At 39.9% G+C, this 14,854-nt stretch overlaps 1 protein-coding gene across 3 annotated transcripts in view; it reads left to right on the forward strand.

Annotated features, from left to right (window-relative positions):
- The window catches only part of LOC124606911 (ABC transporter G family member 23-like), a 506,422-nt gene that overhangs the window by 441,723 nt on the left and 49,845 nt on the right, over positions 1-14,854 (forward strand). For all 3 annotated transcript variants that reach the window (XM_047139013.1, XM_047139016.1, XM_047139015.1), the window contains exons 9-11: positions 261-401; positions 13,169-13,264; positions 13,512-13,618. In XM_047139013.1, coding sequence (XP_046994969.1) covers positions 261-401; positions 13,169-13,264; positions 13,512-13,618 — 344 coding nt within the window. The remainder of the gene's footprint in view (positions 1-260; positions 402-13,168; positions 13,265-13,511; positions 13,619-14,854) is intronic.

Consider the following 14,854-nt stretch of genomic DNA (forward strand, 5'->3'; position numbering starts at 1 on the left):
CTGACAAGATGCTGTACAGCGCCAGATTTGCGTCTGGTGGCCAAATTGGAACTAGTTTTTTCTGGTGTAGATCAGATCTGCATTAAAACATTAGCATGTCTACCATGTTTTGCTGCATTATGATAATTATAGCACACACTGGACCCCCGTGAGTGGCTGCACTTTAATTATAACTACCCGGTTGTTGAACCGTGCTCAGCCTGCAGTGGAGTCAGTCTCTAGACGCCGTTAAACTCTCAGCTGGCTCGGTCTGCTTGCAGATAGGGCTGATGCGCCAGGGCCGGCTGCTGGCAGAGGCGCCACCCGACACGCTGCTCACGCGCCATGGCTGCGCCACACTGGAGGACGTCTTCCTGCTGCTCAGCATGCAGCAGGAGACCTCACGGGAAGTCCGGCAACTGGTAAGGCAGTGTGCGCATTTCATAGCAATCAGTAACACACTTTTAATCACTAAACCCTGATCTGCAACTTTAATACACTACTGGCCATTAAAATTGCTACACCAAGAAGAAATGCAGATGAGAAACGGGTATTCATTGGACAAATATATTATACTAGAACTGACATGTGATTACATTTTCACGCAATTTGGGTGCATAGATCCTGAGAAATCGGTAATCAGAACAACCACCTCTGGCCGTAATAACGGCCTTGATACGCCTGGCCATTGAGTCAAACACAGCTTGGATGGCGTGTACAGGTACAGCTGTCCATGCACCTTCAACACGATACCACAGTTCATCAAGATTAGTGACTGGCGTATTGTGACGAGCCAGTTGCTCGGTCACCATTGACCAGACGTTTTCAATTGGTGAGAGATCTGGAGAATGTGCTGGCCAGGGCAGCAGTCGAACGTTTTCTGTATCCAGAAAGGCCCGTACAGGCCCTGCAACTTGCGGTCGTGCATTATCCTGCTGAAATGTAGGGTTCGCAGGGATCGAATGAAGGGTAGAGCCACGGGTCGTAAGACATCTGAAATGTAACGCCCACTGTCCAAAGTGTCGTCAATGCGAACAAGAGGTGACCGAGACGTGTAACCGATGGCACCCCATACTATCACACCGGGTGATACGCCAGTATGGCGATGACGAATACACGCTTCCAATGTGCGTTCACCGCGATGTCGCCAAACACGGATGCAACCATCATGATGCTATAAACAGAACCTGGATTCACCCGAAAAAATGACGTTTTCCATTCGTGCACCCAGGTTCGTCGTTGAGTATACCATCGCAGGTGCTCCTGTCTGTGATGCAGCGTCAAGGGTAACCGCAGCCATAGTCTCCGAGCTGATAGTCCATGCTGCTGCAAACGTCGTCGAACTGTTCGTGCAGATGGTTGTTTTCTTGCAAACGTCCCCATCTGTAGACACAGGGATCGAGACGTTGCTGCACGATCCGTTACAGCCATGCGGATAAGATGCCTGTCATCTCGACTGCTATTGATACGAGGTTATTGGGATCCAGCACGGCGTTCCGTATTACCCTCCTGAACCCACCGATTCCATATTCTGCTAACAGTCATTGGATCTCTACCAACACGAGCAGCAATGTCGCGATACGATAAACAGCAATCGTGATATGCTACAATCCGACCTTTATCAAAGTCGGAAACGCGATGGTACGCATTTTTCCTCCTTACACGAGGCATCACAACGACGTTTCACCAGGCAACGCCGGTCAGCTGCTGGTTGTGTATGAGAAATCGGTTGGAAACTTTCCTCGTGTCAGCACATTGTAGGTGTCGTCACTGGCGCCCACCTTGTGTGAATGCTCTGAAAAGCTAATCATTTGCATATCACAGCATGTTCTTCCTGTCGGTTAAAGTTCGCGTCTGTTGCACGTCATCTTCGTGGTGTAGCAATTTTAATGGCAAGTAGTGTATATTCACAGTCTAGGCATACTGCATTAGAGGAATACAGCGACCCTTTCGTATACAATTTTTTTTTTTTTAGTTATGTACACTGGCAGAGGTGGAAATTATCATACCATGAAGCACAGCCCGATATTTATCATACTTTCTGTAGATGCTGATCACGTAATGAGTTTTAAATTACACAGACCAACGAAAAATCTTTTTTGGAAAACTTTTTTTTTACTTTGATAGCTGATCTTTATAGATTTTTATGAGCTGAATTCAAATCTAGCTTTAGTTTTTTGTATCACCCATAGTTTTCGAGCAATATGCTTTTTATTATATGATGTAAAAATCCTTTGCTATACGGTAAATGGGGACATTAATGAAATGCTTTGTTACAACATAACAATGACATGTGTTAATAGAGGTTTCACTCGTCAGCTGGAATTGGTTTGTATTTTCTTTCTCTTTTTTTCTTTGAAGCTTCTTGTGTGGCTTTTTCTACAATGAGTCGCCTGCTGAACTTCTTGGTGAAGTGACCAACAGAAGTCCCCCCATCATGTTGGTGTTCCAGCGGCCGTGGCAGCGTTTTGACATCACTTTAATGACCTAGTGAAAACGCTCTCCTTGCTCCTCACTGACATCTCCCATTTTGTCCGAGAAGTAATCAAGGTGGCTGTTCAAAAAGTGAACTTTGAGGCTCATTAAACATCCCAAAGTTTTAAACTTCTTTATCATTTTAGCTATAATAGAAACATATTCTGGGTCTTTTTCATGCCCTAAGAACTTTGTGACTACTTGCTTGAATGATACCCATGCTTCTTTCTCATTTAAGGTCATTGTGGATTCCTAGTTAACATCAATTTTCTAATGTCAGGTCTGACAAAGACACCTTTTTTAGTTTAGCTTTTGAAAGGTGTGGAAACTTTTGACAGAGATACTTAAATCATGGTTCATCTTTAGGCAAAGCCTTTACAAACAGTTTCGTTACACCTAACTTTCAGAACTGTTTGCCATTCTGCAAGCATTAGAGCATATGCGCCGACATCGTGGCACGAAATTCATCATCTGCTCCGATTCCCAAAGTGCTCTACACGCTCTTGAACAGATGTACCCAGCAGATCGGATGGTGCAAGAGGTGCAGGACGCACTCCTGCTCTTGCAACAGCAGGGTAAGGATGTGATTTTCTGCTGGGTTCCAGGGCACATAGGGATTCCTGGAAATGAACTTGCAGATGCGGCTGCCAAGGAGGCTTGCTCCATCACACCTCCTGCTCGCTGTTCCGTCCCCCTGCAGGCCATTACGTCTTTCGTGACTCGGAAGGTCATGCGTTGGTGGGAGGCTCAGTGGCTGGACGTGAGGGATAATAAGTTGCGAGCGGTGAAGGATTCTGTCCGACCGTGGCTCACCTCCTTCCGACAACGCCGCGCTGAGGAAGTAGCCCTTACACGGCTTAGAATAGGACATTGTCCTTTGACACATGGTTTTCTGTTACGTCGTGAGGAGCCACCAACGTGTCAGACATGTGGGAGACAGTTGTCGATACGGCATATTTTAACTGAGTGTGTTTTATATGCGGGTTTGAGGGAAGATTTCCGTTTCCCACCAGACCTACCCTCTCTTTTAACTAATAATGAGGCGAGTGTCGCTAGAGTTTTACGTTTTTGTGTGATGTCTGGCCTTCTTCCCAAAATATTGGGATTGAAGTCTTAATGTGCTGTCCAGTGGTTTGGTCACCCATTATTTTTAAGTGGTCACTCAGCCACCGTTACTTCCTTTTCCCTGTTTGTACTGCTCTTTTATTTTTAGTTTTATCTCCCTGTTTTGATGTGCTGTGTCCAATCTTGCAATTTGAACAATACCACTTCTCTCACGATTCGGCTCTGAATTGAACTTTTGGGAACGGGCGCTGATAACCTCGCTGTTGTGCGCCCTAAAACACTAATCATCATCATCATCATCATCATCATATGTAGAGGTGGTAGGAGTACGTTTTTTGAATCTACAAGGTTTTTGCATAGAATGTTCTTCTCACCAGGTTTTAAAGACTCCCTCACAGGCCAGTTCTTTCTTCATCAGTGTTGGTGCCTAGCCCTACCCATTCACACAAGAAACATGGAAATTTGGTAAAACCACCTTGCTGACCAAGGAGCAAGCATGTTACTTTTAGATCACCACATTTCATCTAACCATGAGCAGTATAGCATATTTTATTTAGCTCTATTTCTAGGTTTTCATAGCTTTCTTTCATATGTACAGAATGTCCAACAGGTATAGATGCATACATGTCACCATTGTGTGATAAAACAGCACTTTAACTAGTTTTGGATGAATCAATAAACAGCCTCCAGTCTTCCTTTTTGTATTCAATGCCAAACTCATTCATCAGGCTGGGAATCTCTGAGCTGTACACTAAATCACCATCTTGTTGAAAAAACTTGGTAAATTGCTGCTCTCTCTTTCTATGCATGTATATGTTGGTTCCAATTGCCAATAAGTTCTTTCCTTTCACTCTAGAGCCAAGCAATTCAGCTTTTTCTTTTGTTAAGCCCAGATCCATAACCAAATTGTTAAGCTCAGTCTGAGTAAACAATTTGGGCTCTAGACTTTCTGTATTAAAATTGAATTCATCGTCATCTGGTTCATGTAAATCAGATTGTACATTAGAAAATACTTCTGTTGGAATATAATTTAAATCAACTGGTGGTACAGGAACCGTCAAATCTACACCGTGCCCTACTGGTCGGATGGTGGACGGAAGGTTAGAGTGGATTATTACCTTCTTGTTTTTCGAATTATGACCAGCAATATCAACCAGCAAAAGTAGCAATCATCGGAATGATTTCTTGGCTCCCTACACATCGTAGGAACAGCAAGTCTAAAGGCTTTTATCTTCTTTTTGAACCATTTTCTCAGATCTTCAACATACACTTAACATACCTCATGGGGCACCCAAGATTTATCTCGATCACCAAGTTTAGATCCAAAGTATGAGAGATAATTCTTTTTCACAAAGTCTATTTTGTTTTGTTTTTTTTTGTTTTTTTGGTGTTTTTTAATCACAAATTCACCACAAATACAACAAAAACTGTCAGCAGAGTTTTTATAACCATGTTTAGACACTGCACTGAGCACATGTACAGGAAATGGGAAAGTGAGGTTAGGTTGACAGTAAACAAAACACCATCTGTTAACACAATAATAGAATCGACCTTTTTTTGCCAGGAAATGTTTTTCAGAAGTGCTGCCAACATCATCTACATTCATTACACCTCCTTTTTAAATTATTTTTACTATATAAAAGCTGTTAAATTTTTTAAAAAAAATCGCTTACTTTAATAAATTTAACTGTAAAATGTGAAGAAATGATGGCTGATACAGTTTTTTAAGTATCATATTTGGATATCCCACCCTAAAAAACATAAGAATAAGGTAGTGTCAGCAAAAAAGTTTTTCCATCATTGGCCTGTGTAATTAAACTTTCGTTTGATCCTGCAACCGATCTCCACCATCAAGGTCAGTATCAGATGTGAACCTACAGGCCTGACTAAACTCTTCTATTCATTGTGGGATAGCACACAGCCTCAATACCTCAACTTGAGTTTGTTAACATACCTGAAACACATGTTGTATCATTTCATGAAGATGACTGGTTGGAGTATGCTATATGCCAGACACACTGTACAGATAACAAATCAAGCAACAGGCATGCCAAGTAAGGATCCATACACTGTCCATCCAAAAAGGTCTGAGATTGTTTTTACTCTTGTTGTATAACTGATGTCAGTGCAGTAACTATGGTGGCAGCTTGACGTAACAACTGTAGAAACAGCATATGTGCAGTTCAACCATTCAACTGTGAGAAGGCAATGTTAAGTGACAGATGTGTATCTGTACTGCATCAACGTTTTTGTGACACAGATCAAAATGGAGCAACTTCTGTAAATCAAATGTTCAAGGCATTCTCCAGAATGCTTTGGAGAAGAGAAAGGTGTGTGCAAAGTTTGCCTTGCACATGTTGACTCCTGGACAAAACATGTGAACCCTTGACATGAGTTGATTAAAATGCATAACATGGAAAAACTTTTTATGGAAAAATGACTTATTGCTATTAATATGAACACACATTACAAAACAACACAGTGCAGATATTCATATAAAGGGTCAATGCTTTAACTACATAACTGAGTCAGGCCAGTGTGATCTGCGAGTTGAATAACAACCAAGAGGAGGACTTCTTGGCCGGCCGGTGTGGCCAAGCAGTTCTAGGCGCTTCAGTCTGGAACCACATGACCGCTACGGTCGCAGGTTCGCTTCCTGCCTTGGGAATGGGTGTATATAATGTCCTTAGGTTAGTTAGGCTTAAGCAGTTCTAAGTTATAGGGGCCGATGACCTCAGATGTTAAGTCCCACAGTGCTCAGAGCCATTTGAACCATTTGAGGACTTCTCTGACAGTTTCACATGGTTGAACAAACATTCTACGCAGTGTACTCAAGTGGGAGGGAGGTGGGGGAAAAGAGAGGGGGCAACTATATAGAACACTTGAGGCATTAAAACTACCATCTTAACTTTTCTCTATTTTTTATTAATCCATTCTTGAATTTTGAACTCCCTCGGGGCATCTAAGGTGTGAACTGTACTGTGTGATCTTGCATTATCTGTAGCAGAACACCATTTGTCTCAATGGTTGTGAAGAATATGACAACAGAGTTCATTATTCTTGCCACATAGTCGCAAACATTAAGTATTCCTGCAACAATTAGCAAGTCAGTTATGTTGTGATATCCAATAGCTTCCCACACGATGATTCCAGCCTCAAAAATTGCTGCTTCTCACGAGTTTTTGCCAGGTCAACTACAGATACATTGATGTTGTTCTGAATGCTGCTACCAACAGCAAGACTCACTACTGAACACCACACAATGTCACAAAAACTCTCACTTGATTATGACTCAGCAACATGAGAGCCTATGTTGTCTGTGGTCTGGTGTCAGCAGTGAATAATGCTTGGTGTCCTGATGGTCTGTCCTGACAAGCCACCTGTAACCTGAGTCTAGATCTGAGCTTTTATCATCTGTGTATCCATCAGAAACAGGTGAGCCTCTTATTTGGGGGGGGGGGGCATACCTATGGGTATGGAGTATTTTTAATATTTTGGAAGACAAATGACTAAAGTAAGTAGCCATAAAAAAAGTTACAGTTCTGACCCTTTTAGAAACCTACATAATACCTACGTTTAAATCATCTTCTGGAAAGGAAAACACCTGACTATACAACATTTTCTTCTTTCTTTAAGAGTGGGGCGGGGGGGGGGGGGGGGGGGTGGCAATCCTCTATTGCCCCTGGGTATTAGTGCCTTTAGTGTTGTCCTGATTTCATCTGTGCACAACTTATTCTGCAGTCATTGGACCACAGCCAAATGTCTGTGCATCCTGTGGTATGGTGTTCCTAATGTCAATGATTCAACCTTTCTCACAGTCTGAAATATGGCAATTAACTGCACTTGGATGTCCTCTCGGCATGCTGTGTTGTGCTCTCCACCTGAAATGTTCCAGTGACATTACACACATCCAGTAGTGATCATGTACTCATTTCAGTGTTTATTTGAAGGAGAAGTTTTCTCTCTAGGTAACTAAAACTTGAAAATTCGGAAATATTGAAAATGTGAGAACATAAGATTGAAATTTAATCATTATTTTCCAATCTTGAAAATCTTGAAAATTCGGAAATACTGAAAATGTGAGAACATATGATTGAAATTTAATCATTATTTTCCATGGACACAGACTTCCCAGAGTGTCAGTTTGGTAGCTTTCGACAAAGGTGACCGTGGAGTAATAATTTCCATTTCTGTCAGTGTATTTCAGCCTCAGGTCAGACAAAGCATAGAATTAAATACTAACAAAGAGATAGAGTGGCTGGCCAGTACTTACCTCAGCTCAGTACAGCCGATAGATACACATAAAACAGAACCGAAAATTTACGTTCCTAGCTTTCGGAACAAATATTCCTTCATCGGGGAGGAGAGAGGGGAAAGAAAGGGAAGAAGGGAAAGGAGATTCAGTTACTCACAACCCAGGTTATGAAGCAACAGGGAAAGGAAAATAGGGAGGGTAGCAAGGATGGAGGCATGCTTGTCAGAGGGAAGCCAAAGATATTCTACTGTAAGTACTGTGCCAGCTTCAAACCAAAGAGGATGCATACAGAAGTAAAGATGGTATATAGTATAAAGATAAACACAACTATGTAGGATGAAAAGATGTGTGAATGGCTAAAGAGGAAAGGGAAAGAGGATAAGACTGAAGAGTAAATGGGAGTGAGGTTGTTTAACGTAGGTTCAGTCCAGGGGGATGGCGGGATGAAAGGGTGTGTTGGAGTGCAAGTTCCCATCTCCGCAGTTCAGAGGGACTGGTGTTGGGTGGGAGAAGCCAAATGGCACATACGGTGTAGCAGGTTCCTAGGTCCCTAGAATTATGCTGGAGGGCATGCTCCACTACTGGGTATTGGGCATCTCCTAGGCGGACAGTTCGTCTGTGTCCGTTCATGTGCTCAGCCAGTTTGGTTGTTGTCATGCCGATGTAAAAGGCTGTGCAGTGCAGGCATGTCAGTTGATAAATGACATGTGTAGTTTCACACGTGAATTGCGTATGTTTTACCAGTAGCGGGGCTGGAGTAGGTGGTTGTGGGGGGATGCATGGGGCAGGTTTTGCAGCGGGGTCGGTTACAGGGGTAGGAACCGCTGGGTAGAGAAGGTAGTCTGGGAATATTGTAGGGTTTAACAAGGATGTTACGGAGGTTAGGGGGGCGACGAAAAGCAACTCTGGGTGGTGTGGGGAGAATTTTGTCAAGGGATGATCTCATTTCAGGGGTTGACTTGAGAAAGTCATATCCCTGGCGGAGTAATTTGTTGATGTTTTCGAGGCCAGGATAATATTGGGTGACAAGGGGGATGCTTCTGTGTGGTCTGGGGGTAGGAACATTGTTGTTGGATGGGGAGGAATGTATTGCTCGGGAAATCTGTTTGTGGACAAGGTCTGCAGGATAGTTGCGGGAGAGGAAAGCACTGGTAAGGTTATTGGTGTAATTGTTGAGGGATTCGTCACTGGAGCAGATACGTTTGCCACGAATACCTAGGCTGTAGGGAAGGGAGCGTTTGATGTGGAGCCCCTCTATCTCTTTGTTAGTATTTGTTTCACATCTTTATATGAGATTTTCCATTAATCATTTAAAGCATAGAATAATTGATTTCCAGTTCCTAGCAAGTCATCATCAGGCGATCTGTCTAAAAAGAAAGAAAAATTGGGACATTTCTTTCATACTGGATATTTAGTGTACACTTGTGGTCACCTGTGACCAGTTTGCCACTCACTGATCATTGCTACAGGCATTTAATCCCTGTCTAGTGTATGTCTTGTTTACCTACACTACTAGTTTCCACCCCGAGAAAAGAATTTCTCAGAGCGAGTTTTGTATTGTGAATATTTTAATCTTGTATTTGTGATTGAAAAGTTACCAACTTTTTACTATTACTGAGTTATCAGTAGCCTTCAGTTCTAACAATCAGAGCATAATACATTTATACTCTGAGTGCCTCTCTTGGTCTGTTCCTTGCACTTTGACAAATTACTGTGATTCTTCTCCAAATACCTGCACTTGTGCATTGAAGATAATTTACTTAAGAATTTAGTTTACTATTATTCCCCTTTTTCTTCCTTTTTAAACGGATCCTTTGATGTGACTTGCAAAGAATTCAAAACTGGTAATGATACCAGTACCATGTGTGTGGTCAAAGACTGAAACATACAATTTTAAAAATTGCTTAAATTGTTCACTTAAAGCACTATTGTTAATTTCACTGTCTCCCAGTGATTTGTTTATTAGATCCACAGACAAAATACACTGTATGGAGGTAAAATTGTATTATGTGCTCTGGTAAGTATACAGTGTATACTAACCACCATTTAAAAAAATATTATTGTGTACAATATTATTTTAGGACTACATCATAGTAATTTAAAATTTGTTTACATTGTTTATGCTACATGTACTTGTAGATCTAATTACATCTCTTTTTGTTACAATACTGCATTGCAGTTTCTGTTAAGCTGTAGTGCATATAAAAATCATACATACTATGGTAACTGTTTCCAACCAAAAAATGTTTTGAGAGGTTTTTGAAAATATTATTGTTTACCTCTCAAACTTGAAGAGAGTTTTTCTACGAATTTTGGTCCTGCATATGATGACACTGATTTGTTGGGTTGGGTTGTTTTTGGGGGAAGAGACCAAACAACGAAGTCATCGGTCTCATCGGATTAGGGAAGGAAGTCGGCCGTGCCCTTTGAAAGGAACCATCCCAGCATTTGCCTGGAGCGATTTAGGGAAATCACGGAAAACCTAAATCAGGATGGCCGGACGCGGGATTGAACCGTCGTCCTCCCGAATGCGAGTCCAGTGTGACACTGATTTGTATGTCTTGGTGTTGTGTATGATTTCATGGAAGAGGCTCTATTTTCTTGTTTCATGGTTGTGTTGTCCTATTTTCAGTATCAGAAGTATATTTGAATTTTTCCCAGCATAGGAGTTCATAGAGGTATATCCCAGGTAGTGTTAATATCTTAAGAGCTTTTAAATGCTGGCCTATGTGATTCTCTACATTTATTCCTTATTGATCTTTTTTTTTAATTTGAGTGCTCTGTAACTATTTATTTTGGAGGTACATCCCCACAAAATTATGCTGTAACTTAATGTCAAATGGATTAGTGCACAGTAGACCTATATTGGTTTCATAATATTTGTATCTTTTTGGTAGATGAGTTTTTGCAGCACATTTAGATTTAAGCTCAGTTTTCCAGTTATTCAATAAAAGTGCCTACCCTAATCTACATTTTCATCACTTATTGTTCAAGGAATTTTGTGTATTTTGAGTTCTGTGCTTTGTACTCACTTATACAAACATTGATATCTTCATTGTGTTGTTGTTCTAGTTTGAAATTTAAGCAACACATTGTGTCATAATCATATTGACCTTATTCCTGGTGACTGGTCACATAGCCCTACACTGTTGTATACCACATACTCACTATCAGAGGTGGCTGATGAGAGTTCCAGAATGCAAGAAATAGAGAGAGGTGAGGGAGAAAGAATCACATAACCATTATTAAAGGCTTTACGGTCCCTGCAAATTTTAGCTAGGCCTTCCAGACAAAACTATGTTTTGTGTGTATCTACAAAAGGAGCTGCTTAAATGTTATACATATCTGAGTTTGAAATCACCTTACTTATTGAAAAATTAGCTCTGATAAACACGGTGTTATTTGCTAGTTGATGTTGGCAGAGATCAGAAGTTACTTAGTTTCATTTAATTTCTATTGATTAAGCTATTCCCATTAACCACCTCACCTAGGTTAGATGATGACACACCTAGTGCAAGGGCTTCCTTATTAGAAAATCGTCCTGACTGGCATTTCAGGAAGTGAGAGAAACAAACTGTAGTACAGTCATAGAGACTTGTCTGTCTACATGTGATTGAGATCTAATCTTCTCACAATTTGTTTTCCTAAAAGGGAATATTTCCTCCACAGTCTGACATGAAATCCTAAGTTATTCTCCACTGCATGGCAAGAAATACAATTGAGCAAAGCAATTCCATTACTCAATGAAGAAGTGTTTTGTTATTTTACGAATTTGCTACTGTTTGTCCAACTTATAAACTGTTAACTGATGTCCATTCTTTCAAAAGAAAAACACATTGGCATATAAAGTAACTTATCTTGGTTTTGACAACCTCCCAGAGATTTCAGCAGCAAATGGAGAGTAGTTCATCTTCAAAAATGTAATACATTTTCCTGTGGTTCCTGAAGATAGCAAGAACTGATTTATCTGTTAAAAAGGTCATGTTATGTTACCTCTGAGGGCTATCAACCAACACCCCTTCAGTTTCTTTTTCCCTTTTTCGCCCCCAGTCCACTCTGTGGACCATAGAGACACTGGCATGTATTCTCTGCAACAACAGTTTTTCACAAAAATCCTTGTGGTTTGCGTGTCTCATACTGAAAGGAGCTCCAGAGACTATGTCCTGGTGTATGAATCTATGAATAAGCAGGAAGTCTTCCATGCAAATCTGTAGGTGTTCATTCTTTCCCAGGTGACTTTTATTACAATTTTCATTCTGGTGTTGATAACTTGGGCTAATCCCAGAACGTTTATTTAATTTAACTGCCACACCCTACACAGGGTACATTAACTGGTGGTGAGCTGTCATCTTCTAGTAAAGGAAGCTGCTTTGACAGAAGTCTGACTTCAACCGAAATGATGGTACTCCTGTCTGAGTAATTCATTCAGTGATGCACCTTCTTTGTCTCTCATTCAACACGCAAATATTCAAGCTGTTATAGTGGTTGATTATGCATAAGAAGGTTAGATAGATGGAAAAAGGAAGCGGAGCAATAGTTTGCTAACCATAAGCAGATCAGTAACAAAAAATTGTGGAAGATTGAAGAGATTCCAGATACAGAGAATTTTTTTGACAGTATCACAGTCATAACATTCCTGTATATTAAGATCAGCAATAAATTTAGAAGGTAGTAATATACTTATCAAGAGATGAAATAATGATATTCTATCAGACCTAGAACTTAATGCATTTCATCCACTGTGCTAGAGTTCGAATTCATTTGCGAAACTTAAAACAAAACATGATTAATCCCAAGGTACTGGTTATGTTCCACAGTTTCAAATGCTTTTTGCACCAATTTTCAGGATATCTAATTTAATTGACTTTGTTTGATTTTGATTCATCAGTTTCCGTAAGACCATTTGATTTAGTTATATAACAAGAAATTATTGTTGACAGATGAGAAATTTCCTTTGAAGCCAACATATTTCTACTTCTTTTTTTGTCAGTCAATTTAAATTATACATTATTGTTGTAAACATCCTATAGTGCAAATAACTTTTAAGACATAGACATCTCTATCACTCTTGTGCAGTAAAGCACTTTTCAGATGTTCTTATTTTCTGGCACACCTCAAGGAATATGAATTTGAAGCAAGTAATGTTAATCCTGTAACTTTCTGTAATTCTAGTACAATGTTTTAAATTCTGTAAACATAAAGATTTAAAAATATTGCAGTACACTACTTGAATTACATAAATTGTTGAAATAGTAACAATAATATTTTGTAAAGCAATACTAATAACACATATGTTGTACAGCAGACACACATATGTTGTTGGAAATATTCTTTACTATTATGCATCTTCCAGTAAGCAAAATTTGTTAATTAATTTTACATTTTATTTATCAGGAAAATGATGTAAGTGACACAACCAGCATCGACACCTATAATATCGATGGCTCCAAGGAAACATTGGCATTAGGCAGTACAACTGAACTTTTACAAGTAAGTATAAATATAGTATATTACATTTTGTCATGGATGAAATGAAACGTTTTTGTCATTATATTAATTTTATAACAAAAAATTTATCATGTATTTCAAGCCTATCAAGAAGATTTATCTTATATACTATATCTCAGATATTCATTCCTCAAAATTGTATATTTTTCCTTACAACTGTCAAAATCTTTGTTTCTTGAGTTGCCATCTTTCGGTCTCTTACTTACCATCTTATCAACATCTGTTTCAGGAACCAGTCAAGAACAAGGAGCCTCCTACTAAGGCATTGCGTTCATCAATTTTGAGAATGAAGGCTCTCATATATAAGAATCTTTTACTTGTTCTTAGAAATCCTGGGTAAGGTGCATACATTACATATATCTGATAAGCTACCATCAGCATGAAAGAATTTTGCAGCTAGTGTGTGTAGTGTGTAAGGACAGAAAATATTTTGCTGGAACTTCCTGGCAGATTAAAATTTCTAGAAGAGTACTTGAACTGGAACTTTTCCTTTTGCAGACAATGCTCTTACTGGCAGAAGTGTAGCTGTGAGGGTGAGCTGCAAGTAGTGCCAGGAGAGCTCTGTTGGTAGGATCACTGCCTATAAAAGGCAATGTTCTGGGTCTGAGTCTAGCCGAGCAAACACTTTTAATCCTTCAGGATTTTGGCAAACACAACACACTACACTGATTAGTAAGAAATTCGTTCTGGAAAGACTTTATTATTATTGTTATTATTGCTGTAGATATTAATATTATATTCAGTGAAAATATACGGTTTCTGAAAACATAATGTAATTGGATGGATAAAATTAGACTCACCAAATGGCATTAGGAGAAGACAAATATAAAAGTTATTACAGTTTGCAAGCTTTTGGAGCCAGGACCCTCTTTTCTGGCAGAGTTGATGGGGAAGGAAGAGGGGTGAAGGAAAATGACGTGAGGTTTAGGAAAAGGGATGGAGTTTGAAAAAGTCACTCAGAACCCCAGGTCAAGGGAGACTTATGTGACAGGATGAGAGGGGAAGACTAAATGTTGGGGACTGCACTGGACAATATTTGAAAACCTGAGAGCTTAAAGCAAGAATATGGATAATATGCAGAACATAGATTACTGCTGAAATTCCATACACAAGTTAATAAGAGCAAAAAGTGAAGAGCATTGCCTGAGAGCTTAAAACAAGAATATCGATAATATGCAGAACATAGATTACTGCTGAAATATCATACACAAGTTAATAAGAGCAAAAAGTGAAGAGTGTCGTATACAATAGAGTTAGGAGGGAGACAGTGAAAAATAGACAGGTCAGAAAATGAAAGACAATGTTGTAGCACAGCTTTACACCTGTGGAGTTCTGAGATACTGCTGTCTGGGGGAAGAATCAAGATGGCACGTGTGGTGAAACAGGCACTGAGGTCACGAATATCATATTGTAAAGCAAGCTCTACATTAGGATATTCTGTGGTGCCAGTACACACACTCTGCCCATGCCCATTCATCCTAACTGATAACTTGATGGTAGTCTTGCAGATGTAAAAGGGCAAACAGTGTTTACTTAACAGCTGATATATGACATTTATCATTTCACAGATGG

Source organism: Schistocerca americana, chromosome 3 (assembly GCF_021461395.2).
Source record: "Schistocerca americana isolate TAMUIC-IGC-003095 chromosome 3, iqSchAmer2.1, whole genome shotgun sequence".
Lineage (NCBI taxonomy): Eukaryota > Metazoa > Arthropoda > Insecta > Orthoptera > Acrididae > Schistocerca > Schistocerca americana.